Below are 21,776 nucleotides of genomic sequence, written 5' to 3' on the forward strand. Positions count from 1 at the left end.
TGCTGTCAGTCTCCCAAGCGCTTAGTACTATGCTTTTGACACAGTAAGCTCTCAAAAAATAGAGAAGCAGCGTGGCTCAGTGGAAAGAGCACGGGCTTTGGAGTCAGAGGTCATGGGTTCAAATCCTGGCTCCGCCAATTGCCAGCTGTGTGACTTTGGGAGAGTCACTTAACTTCTCTGTGCCTCAGTTACCTCATCTGTAAAATGGGGATGAAGACCGTGAGCCCCACGTGGGACAACCTGATCACCTTGTAACCTCCCCAGTGCTTAGAACAGTGCTTTGCACATAGTAAGTGCTTAATAAATGCCATTAAAAAAAAAATAGGACTGATGGCTCATGAATATTCTTATGTCTCCCTCCTTACATTTGAGGGCAAAGAGTGTGTTTCATTCATCTTTCCTAATTCCCCAGTACTTAGTATGGTGTATGGCACTTCAGAGGAGTTCAATAAATGCCATTGCAACTCTATTGCATTGGACTCTCCCAAGTGCTTAGTACAGTGCCCTGCAAACAGTAAGCACTCAATAAATATCATTGGTTGACTGATTAATTGATTGCTACTACTGTTGAGGAAACAGCCCTGTCGATACATTAATAATTGTGGTATTTGTTAAGCGCTTATTATAAGTCAAGCATCGTACTAAGCACTGGGCTAGACACAATAATAATAATAATGATGGCATTTATTATGCGCTTACCATGTGCAAAGCACTGTTCTAAGCACTTGGGAGGTTACAAGGTGATCAGGTTGTCCCACGGGGGGAATCACAGTCTTAATCCCCATTTTACAGATGAGGTAACTGAGGCACAGAGAAGTCAAGTGACTTGCCCAAAGTCACACAGCTGACAACTGGCAGAGCTGGGATTCGAACCCATGAACTCTGACTCCAAAGCCCGGGCTCTTTCCACTGAGCCGTGCTGCTTCCCTGTTCTAAGTGCTGGGGAGGTTACAAGGTGATCAGGTTGTCCCACACAAGATAATCAGGTCCCACACGGGGCTCACAGTCTCTAAGTAGGAAGGAGAAACAGATATTGAATCCCCATTTGGTAGATGAGAGAACTGAGGCACAATCAATCAGACTTATTTATTGAGAGTTATTGTGTGCAGGGCACTGCACTAAGCACTTGGGAGAGTACTACACAGCAATATAACAGATACATTCACTACCCGCAATGACCTTACAGTGTAGAGGGGGACACAGACATTAATATAAATAAGTAATTATGGATATATACATAAGTACTGTGGAGCTGCAGGAGGGGGTGAATAAAGGGAGCAAGTCAGGGCAACACAGAAAGGAGTGGGAAAAGAGGAAATGAGGGCTTAGTCAGGGAAGGCCTCTTGGTGGAGGTGTGCTTTCAATAAGGCTTTGAAGGTGGGGAGAGTAATTGTCTGTCAGGTATGAAAATAGAGGACATTCCAGGCCAGGGATAGGATGTGGGCAAGTGGGTGGCAGCCAGATAGATGAGATCAAGGTACAGCGAATAGGTTGGCATTAGAGGGGTGAAATGTGCAGTCTGGGTTATAGTAGGAGAGTAGTGAGGTGAGGTAGGAGGGGGCAAGGTGATTGAGTGCTTTAAATCCAATAGTAAGGAGTTTCTGTTTGATGGGGAGGTGGATGGGCAACCACTGGAGGTTCTTAAGGAATGGATAAACATGGACTGAATGTTTCTGTAGAAACGTGTCCAGGCACCAGAGTGAAGTATAGACAGGAGAAGGGAGAGACCGGAGAAAGGGAGGTGCAAGGAGGCTGATACCGTAGTCAAGGCAGGATAGGATAAGCGCTTAGATTAATGTGGTAGCAATTTGGATGGAGAAGAAAGGGCAGATTTTAACATTGTTGTGAAGGTTGAACTGACAGGATTTAGTGATAGATTGAATATGTGGGTTAAATGAGAGAGAGAGGAGTCAAAAATAGCTTAGAACACGTAGTAAGCACTTAACAAAAATACTGCTTCTACTAATAGAGAAGCAGCATGGCCTAGTAGATAAAGCACAGGACTGGGTGTCTGAAAGACCTGAGTTCTAATACCGGCTCCTCCATTTGTCTGCTGTGTGACCTTGGGTGAGTCATTTCACTTCTCTATACCTAAGTGACCTCATCTGTAAAATGGGGATGAGGATGGTGAGGCCCATGTGGGACAGGGACTGTGTCCAACCTGATTAACTTGTATCTACCCTAGCGCTTAGGAGAGTTCCTGGCACATAGTAAATGCTTAACAAATACCATAAAATAATAACAGCTGTGGTATTTGTTAAGCACTTATTATGTGCCAGACACTGTACTAAGCACTGGGATAGATATAAGTTAATCAGGTTGGACACAGTCCCTGTCCCACGTAGGACTCACAGTCTTAATACTCGTCTTCCAAGTGAGGTAACTGAGGCACAAAGAAGTGCCACTAGCAGACTGGTGACAGAGCCGAGATCAGAACCCATGACAGTCTGAATGCCAGATCTGTGCTCTGTCCACTAAGCCACACTGCCCTCCACTAATGATGAACCTGTTGTCCCCAGGTGAAAAAAACAACGGAAGCCACCCTTCAGACCATCCAAGACATGGTCACCATCGAGGACTATGATGTGTCCGAATGCTTCCAACACAGCCGCTCCACAGAGTCTGTGAAGTCCACCGTCTCCGAGACGTATCTGAGCAAACCCAGCATAGCCAAAAGAAGAGCTAACCAGCAGGAAACGGAGCAATTCTACTTTATGGTATGGCAGTCATCGCCCAAAACATCATCCATCATTGCAAAATATTTGGGCAGAATATTCTCAATTCTCTGTCAAAGTGAAGAAACACAAAGTCACTGTAAATCGATTTTTTTTCACCGTGCAGAAATTCAGAGAATATCTGGAAGGGAGTAATCTCATCACAAAGCTTCAAGCAAAACATGACTTACTCCAGAGGACACTTGGAGAAGGTAAGCGATTTGAAAAGGAAAGGAAGTAGAATCAGGATTAATAAGAATTGTGGCATTTGTTAAGCGCGTACTATGTGCCAGGCGCTGTACTGAACACTGAGGTGGATACAAGCAAATCGGGTTGATTATGTTCTGAAAGTGTTTGTGTACATGATTAAAGAATGGCATGAATTATCTTGGAAATAATTATGCTTTGTTGTTGTGATAAGTAGAAAAAGATGTTGGTTTTGTTTAGGACTTTGGTTTTAGTGAGAAGTGATCTACGGTAGGGATAAATTCACAAATTTGGAACTATTGTGTGTAGGGGGACAGAATTGGGGACTATCTTTGGATTTGCTTCGCGGCTTAATTTTTAGTGACATTTGAATGAAAATAGTAAGTGTGTCATCCATAGCATTTATTGAGCAACTGCTAAGTGCAGAGCACTGTACTAGAAACTTTCGAAAGGACAAAAGAATTAGAAGACATAATCCCTGTCTTCAAAGAGTTTCTAATCAATGGCATTTATTGAGAGCTTACTATGTGAAGAGCACTGTACTAAACGCTTGGGGTAGTACAGTACAGCAGAGTTAGTAGACACGGAGCTTCTAATCTAGCAGAGGAGACAGATATTTAAATAAATTACAGATTCGGGGAGTAATAAAGTATAAGATATGATCATAAATACTGTAATAGTAAAAGTAATAATTGTGGTGTTTGTTAAGCGCTAAGAAGATGCAAGCAAATTGGGTTGGACACAGTCCCTGTCCCATGTAGGGCTTACCTTCTCAATCCCCATTTTACAGATGAGGTAATAATAACAATAATAATAATAATAATGGCATTTATTAAGCGCTTACTATGTGACAAGCACTGTTCTAAGCGCTGGAGAGGTTACAAGGTGATCAGGTTGTCCCACAGGGGGCTCACAGTCTTCATCCCCATTTTATGGATGAGGTAACTGAGGCACAGAGAAGTGAAGTGACTTGCCCAAAGTCGCATAGCTGAGAGTTGGTGGAATCGAGATTTGAACCCATGACCTCTGACTCCAAAGCCCACACTCTTTCCACTGAGCCATGCTGCTTCTGATCAAGGCACAGAGAAGTGAAGTGACTTGCCCAAGCTCATATAGGAGAGGAGGAGCGGTCTGTGGTCATTTATGGGCTTAAGTGGTGCAGAGGGGTCAAGGCAACAACTGGGGGGATTAAAGTGGGGAGCTGAGAGGATTACACAGAGAAAACCTCCTGGTAGAGATGTGTTTGAGGGTGAGGAGAACTGAGGTCTGTTCGATATGAAGGGGAAGGGAGTTTCAGACAGAAAGAAGAGAATGAGCGAGAGAAAAGAGGCAGACAGATGAGAGCAAAGCACAGTAGGCAGGTTATCATGACAATAATGAAGACTGAGAGTTGGGACAAAGTGGGAGAGAAAAGTGGGTAATGAGGAGGAATTTCTTGGGTGCTTTAACAATTATCATATATTGTTAAGAGCTTACTATGTGCCAGGCACTGAACTAAGTGCTACGGTGGATATGAGCAAATCGAGTTGGACCCAGTCCCTGTCCCACATGGGGCTCACAGTCTCAATCCCCATTTTGCAGATGAGGTAACCGAGGCACCAAGAAGTCAAGTGATTTGCCCAAGGTCACAAAGCAGATTAGCGGCAGAGTAGGGATTAGAACTCATGACCTTCTGACTTCCAGGCCCAGGGTCTATCCACCACGCTATGCTGCTTTAAAACCAGCCTCTAAAGTTCACCATTCATTCATTCAATCATATTTATTGAGCGCTTACTGTGTGCAGAGCACTGTACTAAGCACTTGGGAAGTACAAGTCGGCAACATATAGAGACAGTCCCTACCCAACAACGGGCTCACAGTCTAGACACACAACAAAACAAAGCATGTAGACACCACGTAACCCCTCTTTTACAATCCTAAATCCGTATTCCTGGTAATAGTGTTCTCTGAATGATTATGTGTAGGGAACATGTCTGCTAATTCTCTTGTACTGTAGTCATTCATTCATTCATTCAGTCTGTCAGTCATATTTATTGAGTGCTTAATGTGTGCAGAGCACTGTACTAAGGGCTTGGAAGAGTACAAAATAAAAAACCGAAACATTCCCTGCCCACAATGAGCTTATAGTCTAGAGGGGGAGACAGACATTAATATAAATAAATTACAGATAAGTACATAAATGTGGCAGGGCTGGGCTCTCCCAAGTGCTTAGAACAGTGCTCTGCACATAGTAAAAGTGCTCAATAAATAGCTTTGATCGATTCATTCATTCATTGTTGTCCTGCACTGATACTGTTGAGTGTCAGAGAAGAAGATGAGACAACTTGGATCAGACCGTGTCCAAAACACTTAACATTTTGAAAAGTGGATTCTGAATTTATGACAATCAGTCAGTCAGTCAATAATAATACTAATAATGATGGTATTTGTTAAGCGCTTACTATGTGTGAAGCACTGTTCTAATGAGTCATATTCATTGAGTGCTTACTTTGTGCAGAACACTATACTAAGCACTTGGGAGAGTGAAATATAACAGAGTTGGTATAAACATTCCTTGCCCACAATGACCTTACAGTAGGAAAAAGCCAATTTTTTGGAGGGGGCCTCAGGATAACTGTGTTAAAAGCGAGGTGCTTCTGGGTAAGGAATAAGAACATAAGCACTGCCATTACTGGGATAGTCCAGTGGCCAATCAAACAATGATTTGTGTTGAGTGCTTACAACAGTTGGTCCAGTCCAGTATTGGCTCTCCATCAGAGGCAAGAGGATGTGGGAGGAAGTGTGTGATGGTTGGTTTCCTTGACCTGTCTCCTACCATTAAGGATAGACCATCTATTTGTTCTGACTTGACACCTGTCCACATGTTTTGTTTTGTTGTCTGCCTTCCCTTTCTAGACTGTGAGCCCATTGTTGGGTAGGAACCGTCTCTATATGTTGCCGACTTGTACTTCCCAAGTGCTTAGTATAGTGCTCTGCACACAGTAAGCGCTCAATAAATACGATTGAATGAACGAATGAAGAGGAGACAGACGTTAATATAAATAAATAAATTACCACAGCTATGTACAGTATAACAATATAACAGACACTTTCCCTGCCTACAATGAGGTTACAGTCTAGAGAGGGAGACAGACATTAATAGAAATAAATTACCACAGATATGTACAGTATGACAATAAAACAGACACTTTCCCTGCCCACAACGAGCTTACAGCTAGAGAGGGAGACAGACATTAATAATAATAATAATAATAATAATAATGGCATTTGTTAAAAACTTACTATGTGCAGAGCACTGTTCTAAGTGCTGGGGAGGTTACAAGGTGATCAAGTTGTCCCATGGGGGGCTCACAGCCTTAATCCCCATTTTACAGATGAGGTAACTGAGGCACAGAGAAGTTAAGTGACTTGCCCAAAGTCACACAGCTGGCAATTGGTGGAGCCGGGATTTGAACCCCTGACCTCTGACTCCAAAGCCCGTCCTCTTTCCACTGAGCCACGCTACTTCCCCAATTTATATAGAAATGTATAAATTGCTATTACATATAAATTATATGTACAATATAAACATGAAACACATTCCATGCCCACAACAAGCTTACAGTCTAGGGAGGGAGACAGGATATAAATAAATAAATTAAAAACCTGGACGTAAGTGCTGTGGAGCTGATTTGGGCGGTGAATAAAGGGAGTAAATCAGGGTGAGTCAGAAGGGAATGGGAAACTGTCTTGCATCTGGATTTTCCCCAGTAGGTAGATAGATTCTGCAGTTTACCTTTCAATATTCCCTGATTTTTCCTCATCCCCCGCTAGACCTTAAGCTTCTTGAGGAAACATGTCTAACAACTCTTTTGTCTCGGACTTTCCAGTGCATTTAGTCCAGTGCTCTGATTTGTTGGGTATGCCTGAATGGAGATTATTCAGTGGACTCTGAGGGGAACTTTGTCCTGAGTGGCATTACCAGGAGCCAAGATAATAGGCAGTTTCTAGTTGGTAAAAAAAAAAAAAAAAAAGAATGAAGAAGTATGTCCCAAATCGGTGCTCTTTTGCAAACCTATTGAGAAGCATTGTTGCTAAGTGGATAGAACCCGGGCCTGGGAGTCAGAAGGACCTGGGTTCTAATCCCAGCTCTGCCACCTGTCTGCTGTGTGACCTTGAGCAAGTCACTTCACTTCTCTGTGCCGCAGTAACCTCATCTGCAAAATCAATAGACTGTAAGCTCATTGTGGGAAGAGAATGTGTCTGTTTATTGTTCTATTGTACTGTCCTGAGTGCTTAGTACATAGTACATAGTAAGTGCTCGATAAATGCGATCGAATGCCTGACTGAAATGGGATTAAGACTGAGAGAGCCCCATGTGGGCCATGGACTGTGTCCAACCTGATTAGCTTGTATCTACCCCAATGCTTAGTTCAGTGCCTAGCATATATTAAGAGCTTGACAAATATCATAAAAAATCCTAACTTATGTTAAGTCTTCATATGGTAGGAAATGCCATGGTGAAAGATTTTCTTCATTTTTCTAAATGCTTTATGGAGCAATAATGGATCTCCAGTCAGCATCTGTTCTTTGCGTAGAGGCATAAATTATCCTAACTGAAGATTTATGCACACAGAAATTATGTATTTCATCTAGAGGCTATAATGTAGGTTTTGAAATTGGAAATTTATGGAATTAACTGTATGAATTAAACCTTGCCAGCAATTGTAAATTGCACATATTTCGATATGTACAATCTGTAATTGCCGACACTTAATTTAAATATTAAAGTCTGATACCTCAGGTCATGTTCAAAGAGTTTATGGCACTGATTTTCTGTCAGTCAGTCAATCGTATTTATTGAGTGCTTACTGTATGCAGAGCACTGTACCAAGTGCTCGGGAGAGTACACTATAACAATATAAAAGGCACATTCCCTGCCCACAGTGATGTTATAGTCTAGAGGGGGAGACAGACATTAATGTAAATACATGACAAATATGTACATAAGCGTGGCTCAGTGGAAAGAGCACGGGCTTTGGAGTCAGAGGTCATGGGTTCAAATCCCGGCTCCGCCACTTGTCAGCTGTGTGACTTTGGGCAAGTCACTTCACTTCTCTAGGCCTCAGTTCCCTCATCTGTAAAATGGGGATTAAGACTGTGAGCCCTCCGTGGGACAACCTGATCACCTTGTAAACTCCCCAGCGCTTAGAACAGTGGTTTGCACATAGTAAGCGCTTAATAAATGCCATAAAAAAGTGCTGTGGAGCTGGGAGGGGGGATGAATTAAAAGGAGCAAGTCAGGGCAACGCAGAAGGGAGTGGGAGAAGAGGAAAGGGAGGCTTAGTCAGGGAAGGCCTCTTGGAGGAGATGGGCCTTCAATGAGGCTTTGAAGGCCGGAAGAGTAATTATCTGTCGGATTTGAGGAGAGAGGCCGTTCCAGGACAGGGGCAGGACATAGACGAGGAGTCAGCGGTGAGAGAGACAAGATCAAGGTACAGTGAGAAAGTTAGAGAAGTAGCATGGCTCAGTGGAAAGAGCCCAGTCTTTGGAGTCAGAGGTTATGGGTTCAAATCCCAGCTCTGCCAATTGTCAGCTGTGTGACTTTGGGCAAGTTACTTCACCTTTCTGGGCCTCAGTTACCTCATCTGTAAAATAGGGATTAAGACTGTGAGTCCCCTGTGGGACAACCTGATCACCTTGAAACCTCCCCAGCACTTAGAACAGTGCTTTGCACATAGTAAGTGCTTAATAAAAGCCATCATTATTATTATTGTCAAGAATAGAATCCTTCTTTTCTAAATAGGAAGGCCTGCCAGTTGCTATCTTTTTAAATATGTCAATGCCAAATGAATATCACTTCATTTCCTCATGAGATATTACTGATTTTAATCCCCCAGCTGTTGCAGTGCATGCCTCTCTGCTGCATCGTACTGTCACAGGCCAATATTTCCTTTTTTTTTTGGTATTCGTTAAGCGCTTACTCTGTGCCAGGCACTCTATTAAGCTCTGGGGATAGATACAAGCTTATCAGGTTGGACACAGTCCATGTCCCTTACAGTATTGATCCCCATTTAATGGATAGACACAGTACAGTGCTTTGCACACAGTAAGCACTCAATAAATACGATTGAATGAATGGAAGATGAGGTAACTGAGGCACAGAGAAGTGAAGTGATCTGCCCAAGGTCACACAGTCGAAAAGTGGTGGAGCTGGGATTAGAAACCTAGGTTCTTTTGACTCCCGGGCCTGGGCTCTAACCACTAGGGAATACTGCTTTTCTTGGCATCTTTTTGAGGGAGATTGTGTCTTATCTGTAAAGCAGGGCGCAGTGGGAAGAATTTAGTGGAGGTCTAGTACACAGTGGCCTGGAGTTTAGATTTAGCATGGTAATAACAATTATGGCTCAGTGGAAAGAGCACGGGCCTTGGAGTCAGAGGTCATGAGTTCAAATCCCGGCTCCGCCAATTGTCAGCTGTGTGACTTTGGGCAAGTCACTTCACTTCTCTAGGCCTCAGTTCCCTCATCTGTAAAATGGGGATTAAGACTGTGAGCCCCCCGAGGGACAACCTGATCACTTTGTAAGCTCCCCAGTGCTTAGAACAGTGCTTTGCACATAGTAAGCGCTTAATAAATGCCATTGTTATTATTATTATTATTATTATTATTTGTCAAGCGCTTACTATGTGCCAGGCACTGTACCAAATGCTGGGGCAGATACAAGCAAATTGGGTTGGACACAACCCCTGTTCCATGTGGGGCTCACAGAGTCAATTCCTGTTAGTACAGATGAGGAAACTGAGGCCCAGAGAAGTGAAGTGACTTGCCCAAGGTCACACAGCAAACAAGTGGCAGAGCTGGCATTTAGAACCCATGACCTTCTGACTCCCAGGCCCGGGCTCTATCCTTTCTTTAATGCTGGTTTGTTTGGAGCAGAATGGAAAAAAATCTGACCCTTTTTAGTCAAGATACTACATTTTATGTATTTCAGCACATGCTGCTTTCACAGGAACCCAGAGAGTGTCTAACCCAGGGATTTAGCAGTTGATTTTGCACAGCTGAAAAAGTAACTACAGACATGTGTTTGGCCTTTCTCACTGCTAGCATTTTGGCCGACTTCCATTGGCCCCGTCAGTTATTGCCAAATAACTCTGCTGCTCTCTTTAATCGACCAAGTTGAAAGGAAGAATTCCTAATCTTTAAAGAAATTATGTTTTTGACTCCATTTCAAATCAAGAAGGACTCGTCAGGGTAGTGGACAGAAGGAATTCAGAAATCCCTGAAAATGTGCTTTCGATCTTTTTTATCTGGAAAACTATTATCTGCATGCAATGAATAAGACATATAACTAGAAGACAAGAAATTGTTTGACTTTTTTAGCAGAAAAGAATAGTGCTTCTTCAATTAGCAGGATTGTTTATGGCACCTTTTTTCAATAGAGGGGAGTAACTATCAATTGTATTTTGCTAAAACCAGCATTGGCGAAGCTTTTCTTCATTTTACTTTGTTTCTAGTCTTGGCACGCAACTATGTCAAGGGAAGTAAATAGCTTATCATCATGCAGTCCATTGAGTAGGAGTCTAAATTTATTTTCCAAAGGAAAACTGGTCATAAATAATCGCCTCCTTTAAAACCTCACTGAACTTCTCTCTTTCAGGAAAAAAAAGACATCTGGGTTCTTTGTCAGGGACTAGTTTAAAGAGCTGCACCTCTCCATAGTCAAATCTGGATTTTGCCCATTGTGTTCTCTCTGTAAGGTCTGACATCTCCTGACTTCAGAGTAACCTTTCCACTTCCAACAAATTGTCAGATGGGGTTTGTAATCAACAGAGTCTGCTTTATTTAGAAGGAATTTCTCCGGGACAGTTTAGTGACTAGAAGCAGTGTGGTGTAGTGGAAAGAGCCCAGGCCTGCGTTCTAATCTCTGCTCCTCCACTTGTCAGCTGGTTGTACTTGGAAACCTCACTTAGCTGCTCTGTGCCTCAGTTCCCTCATCTGTAAAATTCATTCATTCATTCAATCGTATTTATTGAGCGCTTACCGTGTGCAGTGCACTGTACTAAGCGCTTGGGAAGTAAAAGTTGGCAACATATAGAGACAGTCCCTACCCAACAATGGGCTCACAGTCTAGAAGGGGGAGACAGACAACAAAACCAAACATGTAGACAGGTTTCAAAATCGTCAGAACAAATAGAATTATAGCTATCTGCACATCATTAACAAAATAAATAGAATAGTAAATACGTACATGTAAAATAAATACAGTAATAAATCTGTACAAATTTATAAAAGTGCTGTGGGGAGGAGAAGGAGGTAGGGTGGGGGGGGATGGGGAGGAGGAGAGGGAAAAGGGGGCTCAGTCTGGGAAGGCCTCCTGGAGGAGGTGAGCTCTCAGTAGGGCTTTGAAGGGAAGAAGAGAGCTAGCTTGGCGGATGTGTGGAGGGAGGGCATTCCAGGCCAGGGGAAGGACGTGGGCCGGGGGTCGACGCCAGGACAGGCGAGAACGAGGTACAGTGAAGAGGTTAGCGGCAGAGGAGAGGAGAGGAGTAAGACTGAGCCCCATGTGGGACAGGGACTGTGTCCAACCTGATTGTCGTGTATCTACCCCATGATTAGTACATTGCCTGATGCATAGTAGAATTTTAAAAAGTTTAAAATGAGGATATAGCAGTACACTAGTCCAGTCCAATGAAAACACAAAGCAAAGTTACGAAGGTGTTTTTACATAGATGTCATCGATTCTGGAACAATACTGTTTCCTTGGGTTTTCTTGCATAGACTGTTTTTTAATAATTAACTGGGCATCTGTGAAAAGTGCTTGAAATGTAATCTTCAGTTTATTTTCCATCTGCCCATTATTGATCTGTTAATGGTAGTGCTGATGGGTTACCAAATAAAATCTCATTCATTTGAGGTGGGCTAAAAAATTCTGAGTGAAGAAGCAAATGATATGTTCGAAGGCAAGATTGCACTTCATTTGTACCTTTCAAGGATGTATAGTCTTGGTTTGGATTCAAGACTGATGTAGAACTGAGGCTATTCCTCAGTTCTAGAACTTAATTCTAGAACTTAATTCTAGAACTTAATTCTCAGTTCTAGAACTTAATTCTGGAACAATACTGTTTCCTTGGGTTTTCTTGCATAGGCTGTTTTTGAATAATTAACTGGGCATCTATGAAAAGTGCTTGAAATGTAATCTTCAGTTTATTTTCCATCTGCCCATTATTGATCTGTTAATGGTAGTGCTGATGGTTTACCAAATAAAATCTCATTCATTTGAGGTGGGCTAAAAAATTCTGAGTAAAGAAGCAAATGATATGTTCGAAGGCAAGATTGCACTTCATTTGTACCTTTCAAGGATGTGTAGTCTTGGTTTGGATTCAAGACTGATGTAGAACTGAGGCTATTCCTCAGGCATAAGCAAATTCCCTGAAAAAATAGTGACATTTTCCTGCTTCACTAAATGAAATGAAATGAAATGAAAATGGGGGTGGGGGCTGGAGTGGGAATTGTTCCCTGCTTTGGTTAGTTAATGTAACGGCAATGATGTGGCAGCTGAGGGCTCCTACAACTTGAGGCTTTTTGTAATCAATCAATCGTATTTACTGAGCACTTACTGTGTTCAGAGCACTGTTCTGAGTGCTTGGGAGAGCACAGTGAAACAGATGTTAAGTGACTTGCCCTTGGTCACACAGCAGACCAGTGGCAGAGCAGGATTAGAGCCCATGGCCTTCTGACTCCCAGGCCTGTGCTCTATCCACTGAGCCACACCCTTCACTTCTCTGGGCCTCAGTTCCCTCATCTATAAAATGGGGATTAAGACTGGGAGCCCCATGACTTTGAGCAAGTCACTTAACTTCTCTGTGCCTCAGTTCCCTCATCTGTAAAATGGGGATTAAGACTGGGAGCCCCCTGTGGGACAACCTGATCGCCTTGTAACGTCCCTAGCGCTTAAAACAGTGTTTTGCACATAGTATGTTCTTAATAAATGCCATCATTATTATTATTATGACTATGTGGGACAGAACTGCATCCAACCCAGTTCGCTTGTATCTGCCCCAGTGCTCAGAACAGTGCCTCGCACAAAGTAAGCGCTTAACAAATGCCACAGTTATTAACACCACCGAATTTAATATTTTTAAACATTTTTTTCTTCATTTTCACTGCCAAAATGTACTTAATTATCCTTGCACTTGGTTTTGCTCCCTTTATTCCCCCCCACCTCCGCCCCACAGCACTTATGTACATAACCATCATTTATTTATTTATATTTATGTCTCCCCTTCTAGCCTGTAAGCTTGTTGTGGACAGCGAACACTTCTACCAACTCTGCTGCATTTTAGTCTCCCAAGCGCTTAATACAGTGCCCTGGCCACAGTGAGCACTCAATAAATCCCTTTCATAGATTGCTGTAAATTATTTATTTATATCCATGTCCATCTCTGCCTCTAGCATGTAAGCTCGAGGTGGACAAGGAATATGTCTACGAACTCTGTTTCATTGTAGTCTCCCAAGTGCTTAGTACAGTGTTCTGCACACAATAGATGCTCAATAAACACCACTGATTAATTGATTTTCCCAATTCCGATGCAGAGGTGGGAGTAAATAGACTAGGGCAGGGTTGGCTCAGGCCCGTGACTTTCTTCAGATTTAATAGTGGTAATGGTGGCACTTGTTAAGTGCTTACTACATGCCAGCCACTGTACTAAGCACTGGGATGGTTACAAGCAAATCAGGTTGGACACTTTCTCAGTCCCACATGGGGATCCCAGTCTTCATCCCCATTTTACAGGAAACGATATTGGAACCCCAGTAATGCCATGGCTACCACAGATTAGTTTATTCATTCAGTCACATTTATTGAGTGTTTACTGTGTGTGAAGCACTGCACTAGGTGCTTGGGAGAGTACAATACAATAACAGACACGTTCCCTGCCCACAACAAGCTCACAGATATGGACATTGGTGCCTCTGTAACAGTAAGAGGCTGAAGTACCAGCCAGATTGGGGGTTTTTTGTTTGTTCATATTTTATGGTATTTGTTAAGCACTTACTATGTGTCAGTCCCTGTCCCACATGGAGCTCACCGTCGAAATAGGAGGGAGAACAGGTTCAATGCCATTTTACAGTTGAGGAAACAGAGGCACATAGAAGTGAAGTGATTTGCCCAAGTCACAGAGCAGGCATGTGGTAGAGAGGGGATTAGAACCCGTATCCTCTGACTCCTAGGTCTATGATCTTTCCACTAGACCACACCACTTCTCAAAGGCTTCCAATGTGGAAGGTTTTTAAGCAACCTTGCAAATTGTTCCGATTCTTTTTCGTGCATGGGCGTAGTTTTCTCATTTAGTCTCGCTTCCAGATTTCCCCTTCAAAAAAAGTTTCCAAACCATTCCTCTCGAAGCCAGCAAAGGAAAAACAAAGCAAAGCAGGGTTTCCACTCCTCTTGGAATGCCAGAGACGGTCTCAAGCACGAACCAGTAGTCGATCGATCTACGGTCTAACGGAGAACGTCTTCTTCTGTACATAGGAATTATTTGGGAATGTTTAATTTAGGTGATGCTTCTGAGATTACGTGCTACCCTTCTCCCCAAGAGCATTCTAACTTTTTACATAGCGGGAAGCTAATTGCAACTTGGCATCCAAAGCTGACGCTAGGGGAAAAGGTGCGGAACAATGTGAAGCAATTCTGTTTCCATCAACTCTTCTTGTTTTCCTTTTGTTCCCTCAGGTCATAGAGCTGAATACATGACCACCAGGTAGGAAAATGTTTGAATTCTGATGTTTAATTACCAGGTCTTTTTTTTTTTGCCCCTGTCGAGAGAACCAAAATTACCCAGCTTCAAGAATGAGAAGATTTTGCTCATGTGCAAGACAGATGGAATTGACAAGGAAGCAAGTGAACCTGATAAATTCTGACTGTGAAAGAAACCAGATTTGTCCCTTTGTATTCAGAAGGTCTTCCCAGAGGACTTGCAAAGTGCCCTTGGAAACAGATTAATGAGACGGTAATAGAAACCCAAAGCGAAAAGTTTTTGTATCATCTGAACCAAGGCACTTTAAAACTCCAGAAAGCTGTGTGCTGTGAATTCTTAATCCAACCTGAAAACACTGACGTGGATCAATTTGCTTTTATAGACAAGGAGAAACAATCTGAATCATTTCCCTGGTCCTCATCTCTCTCATTCATTCATTGAATCGTATTTTTGGGGTGCTTACTGTGTGCAAAGCACTGTACTAAATGCTTGGGAGAGTACAATACACTCAAAGAGGGATCAGTGTATGCCCCTTTTCAGTTCTTTTATGTCCTAATTGATTGATTGATTGATTATGCAATCCCACAGGATACCAAAGGACATTTCTGGTTTCATCTCTCTAAATGGCTACAATTATCCTGTTGTTGTTGTTTTTTTCTGTTGTGGAGTGATACTGGCATCATGGCTGGGAAAGATGAACAGATTTTTAATAGCTTCTGGTTCCCATTAAACTTTCCAATTTAGCTGCCCAACTTTCAGGAGTAGTAGCAATAGTATTTATTGAGCACCTACTGGGTACAAAGCACTGTATTAAGTGCTTGAGTGGTACAAAGGAAGTAAGTACCTCCATCCCTGCCGACAAGGAGATTACACTCTAAGAGTGCCCAAGGCAGGCTAAAGTAGTGGTGGGTCCTCTACTGTGGATTGGATGATTTTCCGGCCTCTGCCACATGCTCGCCATGTGACCTTGGGAAAGTGGATAGAGCATGGGCTGGGGAGTCAAAAGGTCATGATTTGTCATCCTGGCTCCACCGCTTGTCTGCTGTGTGACCTTGGCCAAGTCACTTTACTTCTGTGCCTCAGTTACCTCATCTGTAAAATGGGGATTGAGGCTGTGAGCCCAATGTGGAACAGGGACAGTATCCCAACATGATTTACTTGTATCCACCCCAGCGCTTAGTACAGTGCCTGGCACAAAGTAAAAGCATAACAAATACCACAATTATTAAATCTCTTCACTTCCGTGGGTCTCAAGCTTCTCATCTGTAAAATGGGGATTCAGTACCTGGCCTCCTTCTCCTTTAGACTGTAACCTCAATATGGGGCAGGGGCTGGTCCAACCTGATAATGTCATACCTTCCCCAGCTCTTAGCATAGTGCTTGGCACATAGAAGTTAACCAGTACCTCAGATATCATTATGTTGTGAGTGGGCAGTTAATACCTGATGGTGCATCTGGGCATTTCTGATTTTTTTAATGGTATTTGTTAAGTGCTTACTGTATGCTAGACACTGTACTAAGTGCTGGGCTAGAAAAAAGATTAAAAGGTTGGACAAGCAGCATGGCCTAGTGAATAGAGCATGGGCCTGGGAGTCAGAAGGACCTGGGTTCTAATCGCAGTTCTGCCACTTGTGTGCTGTGTGATCTCGGGCAAGTCACATAACCTCTCTGTGCCTCAGTTACCTCATCTGTAAAATGGAGATGAAGACTGTGAGCCCCATGTGAGACATGGACTGTGTCCAACCTGATTAACTTGTGAGCCCGTTTCTAGACTGTGAGCCCGTTGTTGGGTAGGGACCGTCTCTATATGTTGCCAACTTGTACTTCCCAAGCGCTTAGTACAGTGCTCTGCACACAGTTAGCACTCAATAAATACAATGAATGAATGAACTTGTATCTATCTTGGTGTTTAGTAAAGTGCTTGGCACAAAGCAAGCACTTACCAGATATCATTAAAATACACACGCACACACACACACACACACACACAGAGAGAGAAAGAGAGAGAGAAAGAAAGAGAGAGAGAGAGAGAGAGAGAGAGAGAGAGAGTCATGTCCCACATGGGGCTCACAATCTTAAAGAATTAACTAGATGGAGGGACAACAGTTGGCTTCTCTAACTTTCCTCGAGAAAGCAATAAGCATTTTAATCAAAGTTGTAGTGCTATTTTGTGGGAATTTCTTTAAGTATTTCCTCAATGCAAAAGACTTCAAGGAATATATCCTTCTGAAAAACTAGCCGCAACAGAGGTTTTTGCAAAGAGAAGATACAGGATAATCAGGTTGGACAAGTAGCGTGGCTCAGTGTAAAGAGCCCGGGCTTGGGAGTCAGAGGTCATGGGTTCTAATCCCAGTTCTGCTTCTTGTCATCTGTGTGACTTTGGGCAAGTCACTTAACTGTTCTGTGCCTCAGTTACCTCATCTGTAAAATGGGGATTAAGACTGTGAGCCCCATGTGGAACAACCTGATCACCTTGTATCCACCCCAGGGCTTAGAACAGTGCTTCACACATAATAAGTGCTTAACAAATGCCATCATTATTATTATTATTATTATCCTGGCTCCTCCTCTAGTCTGCTGTGTGACCTGGGACAAGTAACTTCACTTCTCTATGCCTCAGTTACCTCATCTGTAAAATGGGGTAAACTCTGTGAGCCCGATATGGCTATAGCCAACCCAATTACCTTGCATCTACCCCAGCACTTAGAACAGTGCCTGGCACATGGTAAACACTTAACAAATACCACAATTATTATTTATTATTGAAGGGCATCTTAGTCCACCTTGGGAGCCCCAGTGTCCTGCAGAGAAATTATGCAGCCCCAGTGAAGAGGGTCAAGATTAGCTATTAGTAATGACACCTTAAAAGCATGAAGCATTAGGGTAGACACAAGAGATAAGAGCCTGCCATCAAAGAAATAGGAAAGATGAGAATCTCATCCCCCTGTTTGTAAAAGGGGAAACTGAGGTCCAAAGAGGTCAGTGGACTTCCCCATGGTCACACAGCAGGCCAGTGTCCAAGCAGGGACTACAGTCCATCCCCAGCTCTTTCACTGCCCATCAATCAGTGCTATTTATTGAGTGCTTACTGTGTGCAGAACACTGTACTGAGCGCTTGGGAGATTTAGGCCACATTCATTAATTCATTCATTCAGTTGTATTTATTAAATAAAAATGGTATTTGTTAAATGCTTACTATGTGCTGGTCACTGTACTAGGAAAAGCAACAGGGCTTAGTGGAAAAGGTGCAGGCTTGGGAGTCAGGCATCATGGGTTCTAATCCCAGCTCCACCGCTTGTCAAATGTGTGACTTTGGGCAAGTCACTTCACTTCTCTGTGCCTCAGTTCCCTCATTTGTAAAACATGGGGATTAAGACTGTGAGCCCCATGTGGGACAATCTGATCTCCTTGTATCCTCCCCAGCGCTTAGACCAGTGCTTGGCGTATAGTAAGCGCTTAACAAATGCCATTATTATTATTATTATTATTACTAAGTGCTGGGGTGGATACAAGCAAATCAGGTCAGGCACAGTTCCTGAGGTAACTAAGGCCCAGAGAAGTGAAATGACTTGTCCAAGGTGACACAGCAGACAAGTTGCAGAGCCGAGGTTGGAACCCACGACCTTCTGACTCCCAGGCCCATGATGTATGTACTACAACATGCTTAGCAATTATTGTGTGCAGAACACTGTTCTAAGCATTTGGGAGAGTACAGTATTACAATAAACAGACACGTTCCTTCCATTATATGTCCAACCCGATTATCTTGTATCTATCCCAATGCTTAGAACAATGTCAGCCACACAGTAAGTGATTAACAAATACTATAATTATTATTATTATTATTATTATCATTATTATTGTCCTTTTGTGGGCAACAATGACTCTGTTTCTTGTCTGCCCTTTTAAGAAAATGCCCACATTTGACGATGTCTAATTCCCACCTGGATATTCTCTCCCAGGGTTTAATAATAATTAATATTAGTATTATTGTGGTATTTGTTAAGCATTTACTATATACAAGGCACTATAATAAATGCTGGGGTGGAAACAAGCAAATCGGGTTGGACAAAGTCCCTGTCCCACATGGGGCTCACAGTCTTCATCCTCATTTTACGGATGAGGTAACTGAGGCACAGAGAATTTAAGTGACTTGCCCAAGCTCACCCAGCAGACAAGTGGGAGTGCCGAAATTAGAACCCAGTACCTTTTGTCTCCAGGCCCATGCTCTTTTCACTAGGCCTCACTGCTTCCCTCTGGACTGTAAGCTTGTCATGGGCAGGGAAAGTGTCGGCTTACTTTCATATTATTCTCTCCCACGTGCTTAGTACAGTGCTGTGCACACAGTAAGCACTCAATAAATACTATTGAATGAATAGCCTAAGGAAGTTTAGTTTAGCACAGGGCTCCACACCCAGTCAGCGCTTAATACATCCTATTACTACTACTCCTATTTGAAAGGGTCTTAGGTGATTTGGGAGACCCCCCCAAAAAAATTCCGATTCTGAGAAGGCTGAAACCTCTCATCATGAGTAATATGAGCCAGATAACACAGACAGCCAAATTAACGCCCAGCCAGATGGATTAGGTACAAATTCTATTTTGTAGTGTTTGCGGGGCGGAAAGTGCTTCCAGTTTGAAAAAGAAAATCCCAACTATATAGACACATCAGAGATCTTCCCACAGCCAAACCTGTGGCGCTTTCTCGAATGACAAAATCGTTCTCGGAGGGGGGCGTGGTGGCAGGGGACCCTAAAATGGGTGACTTTTTGACTTGACCTGAAGGTGTTTCATTTATTGTTTGACTTATGCCTTGCTCAGTAATTATATTCCCTTCCCTTAGGCCTCCAAACGTCCCCCCTAAACCCCAGAAACACAAGAAGCCCCGACCCCGATCACAATGTATTGCTAAGTTGTTTAATGGGGATTTGGAAACATTCATCAAGGTACTGGCTCCAGCCATCTGAGTGGCTGATCTCTGCTCTTTTTCCTCTAATGGTCTAGCTCTCTAGCGCAGAGAGGCAGGCCACTGAATAACTAGTCTACATCCTGGGGCTCTTTGCTTTCCCACAAGATCAATATAATATTTCCTGAAGTCAGAGGGGAAAGAAGAGAAAATCATATCCAGATTGAGTTCCTCCTTGAAGGGCTTGTGATCCCGGGTAGGAGGGCCCCTGCTTTGAACAGAATGCAGCTCTTTTCTTAAGGAATGGGGAATCGAAGATAAAAAAAGGAGCAGCGTGGCTTAGTGAATACAGCACAGGCCTGGGAGTCAGAAGGACCCCAGTTCTAATTCTGGCTCTGCACACAGTAAGCGCTCAATAAATGCGATTGAATGAACGAATGGCTCTGCCACTTGTCTGCTATGTGACCTTGGGCAAGTCACTTCACTTCTCTGGCCCTCAGTTACCTCATCTGTAAAATGGGGATTGTGATTGTAAACCCCATGCAGGACATGGAGTGTGTCCGACCTGATTATCTTGTATCTACCCCAGCACTTAGAACAGTGCCTGGCACATGGTAAGTGCTTAAAAAATACCATTAAAAAAGAGAGAGCGAGAGAAAGAATCTGGATTTGGGGTCCTGACATCCTGCTGCCAAATCTTGTCTTCCAAAGCAGGTTGGGTAAAATGAAGTCATGCCCCCGGGGAAAACAAACCAATTCTTCTCTGGGGTTGGGTTTCCCATGACTTGAGGAATTCATTATATTGGATGGAATGATGAGAATCTGAATCTTGGGTCTTGGATCTCTGCTGTGTTTACCCTCTGTCATCTTTCTCATCCTGTATTTCTAATAACGCTTCTAGCCGAGGACGAAGAAACTCGCACACAAGACATCAGGTATAGTGCTAATGGAAAGCAAGTGTATTTTCTCACTCTCCCTTTTTCTCTATCTCTCCTTCTCTCCCGCTCTCCCCATCTCTGCCACACTGTCCAATTGTAGTCGCGTTTGGCTTTAAATTAGCACTCTTGGTGACTTTAAAAGGGAAATGTTTGCATTCGGAAATTAACCCAGTCTGTACTTCACCTGAAGAATTCCTTCCAAACCCGGCCTGTAAAGGAAACAGAGAATTTCCCAATTCTCCAGGAAGGATAACGTAGTTAAACTTTGCCTGGTGGTAGGCCCTGCCTGGTCATTTTAGGGATCCACTCTGTTTTCGGAAACTTATTGGGACTGAAATCAAATCGTTTGGTGAGGCAAGTCAATAGTACTTGCAGATGGTAGTCTCAGTGGCAAGCAAATAACTGAATAAAACCCCCATTTTAAGGCTTGTCTGCAAACTCAGGTGTAAGAACATTTGTCATTTTTTTCATTAGAATTTTACTCACTGGTAGATTTAGAGCCTATGTGTAGGCAATCGTGACATAACATGCCAAATACAAGAAACTCTACCCTAAAAGAAGGGGCGGTTTACCTTTCCCAGTAAATAAAAGATTTAATTATTCTTTTTAGGAGAGAATATATGTTGAGTGAATTTGGGAACTGGTAGAGCGGGGAACATAATCTTATCCCCCTTACACCATCGCTTGCTTCCACTTTTCTTTCAGGACCTGATTAATAATAATAAAATGATGGCATTTATTAAGCACTTACTATGTGCAAAGCACTGTTCTAAGCACTGGGGAAGTTACAAGGTGATCGGGTTGTAATAATTCATTATTATACTTATTAAGCCCTTACTATGTGCCAAGCACTGTTCTAAGCTCTGGAGTAGATTCAAATTAATCAGGTTGGACACAGTCCCTGTCCCCCCATGGGGCTCACACACCTAATCCCCATTTTACAGATGAGGTCACTGAGGTTCAGAGAATAATAATAATGATGGTATTTGTTAAGTGCTCACTATGTGCAAAGCACTGTTCTAAGCGCTGGGAAGTGAAGTGACTTGCCCAAGGTCACACAGCAGACATGTGATGGAGCCAGGATTAGAACCCATGTCCTTCTGACTCCCAGGCCTGTGCTCTATCTACTAAGCCACACTGCTTCTCCCTTTCTACCCGGAGTAACTAGCAGGGTTCTCTGATTGGCTGACTCCAGGGGTTCCACAGTCACCCCTCCCAAGACAGCTCTGCTGTGGGCCTCCCCCGGTTTTGGAGGGAAGCAGAATGTGGGTCGCG

General features: G+C 43.1%; 1 protein-coding gene across 2 annotated transcripts in view; it reads left to right on the plus strand.

The window, feature by feature from the left end:
• The window catches only part of SRGAP1 (SLIT-ROBO Rho GTPase activating protein 1), a 333,891-nt gene that overhangs the window by 272,748 nt on the left and 39,367 nt on the right, over positions 1-21,776 (plus strand). The window contains exons 9-12 of one of the 2 annotated variants that reach the window (XM_038766001.1): positions 2,520-2,717; positions 2,842-2,926; positions 14,633-14,660; positions 20,465-20,498. In XM_038766001.1, coding sequence (XP_038621929.1) covers positions 2,520-2,717; positions 2,842-2,926; positions 14,633-14,660; positions 20,465-20,498 — 345 coding nt within the window. Of the gene's footprint in view, positions 1-2,519; positions 2,718-2,841; positions 2,927-14,632; positions 14,661-19,500; positions 19,604-20,464; positions 20,499-21,776 lie in introns of both variants that reach the window. The other variant, XM_038766002.1, reaches the window with a different exon arrangement.

The sequence above is a fragment of the Tachyglossus aculeatus genome, chromosome 2 (genome assembly GCF_015852505.1).
Source record: "Tachyglossus aculeatus isolate mTacAcu1 chromosome 2, mTacAcu1.pri, whole genome shotgun sequence".
NCBI classification, from domain to species: domain Eukaryota; kingdom Metazoa; phylum Chordata; class Mammalia; order Monotremata; family Tachyglossidae; genus Tachyglossus; species Tachyglossus aculeatus.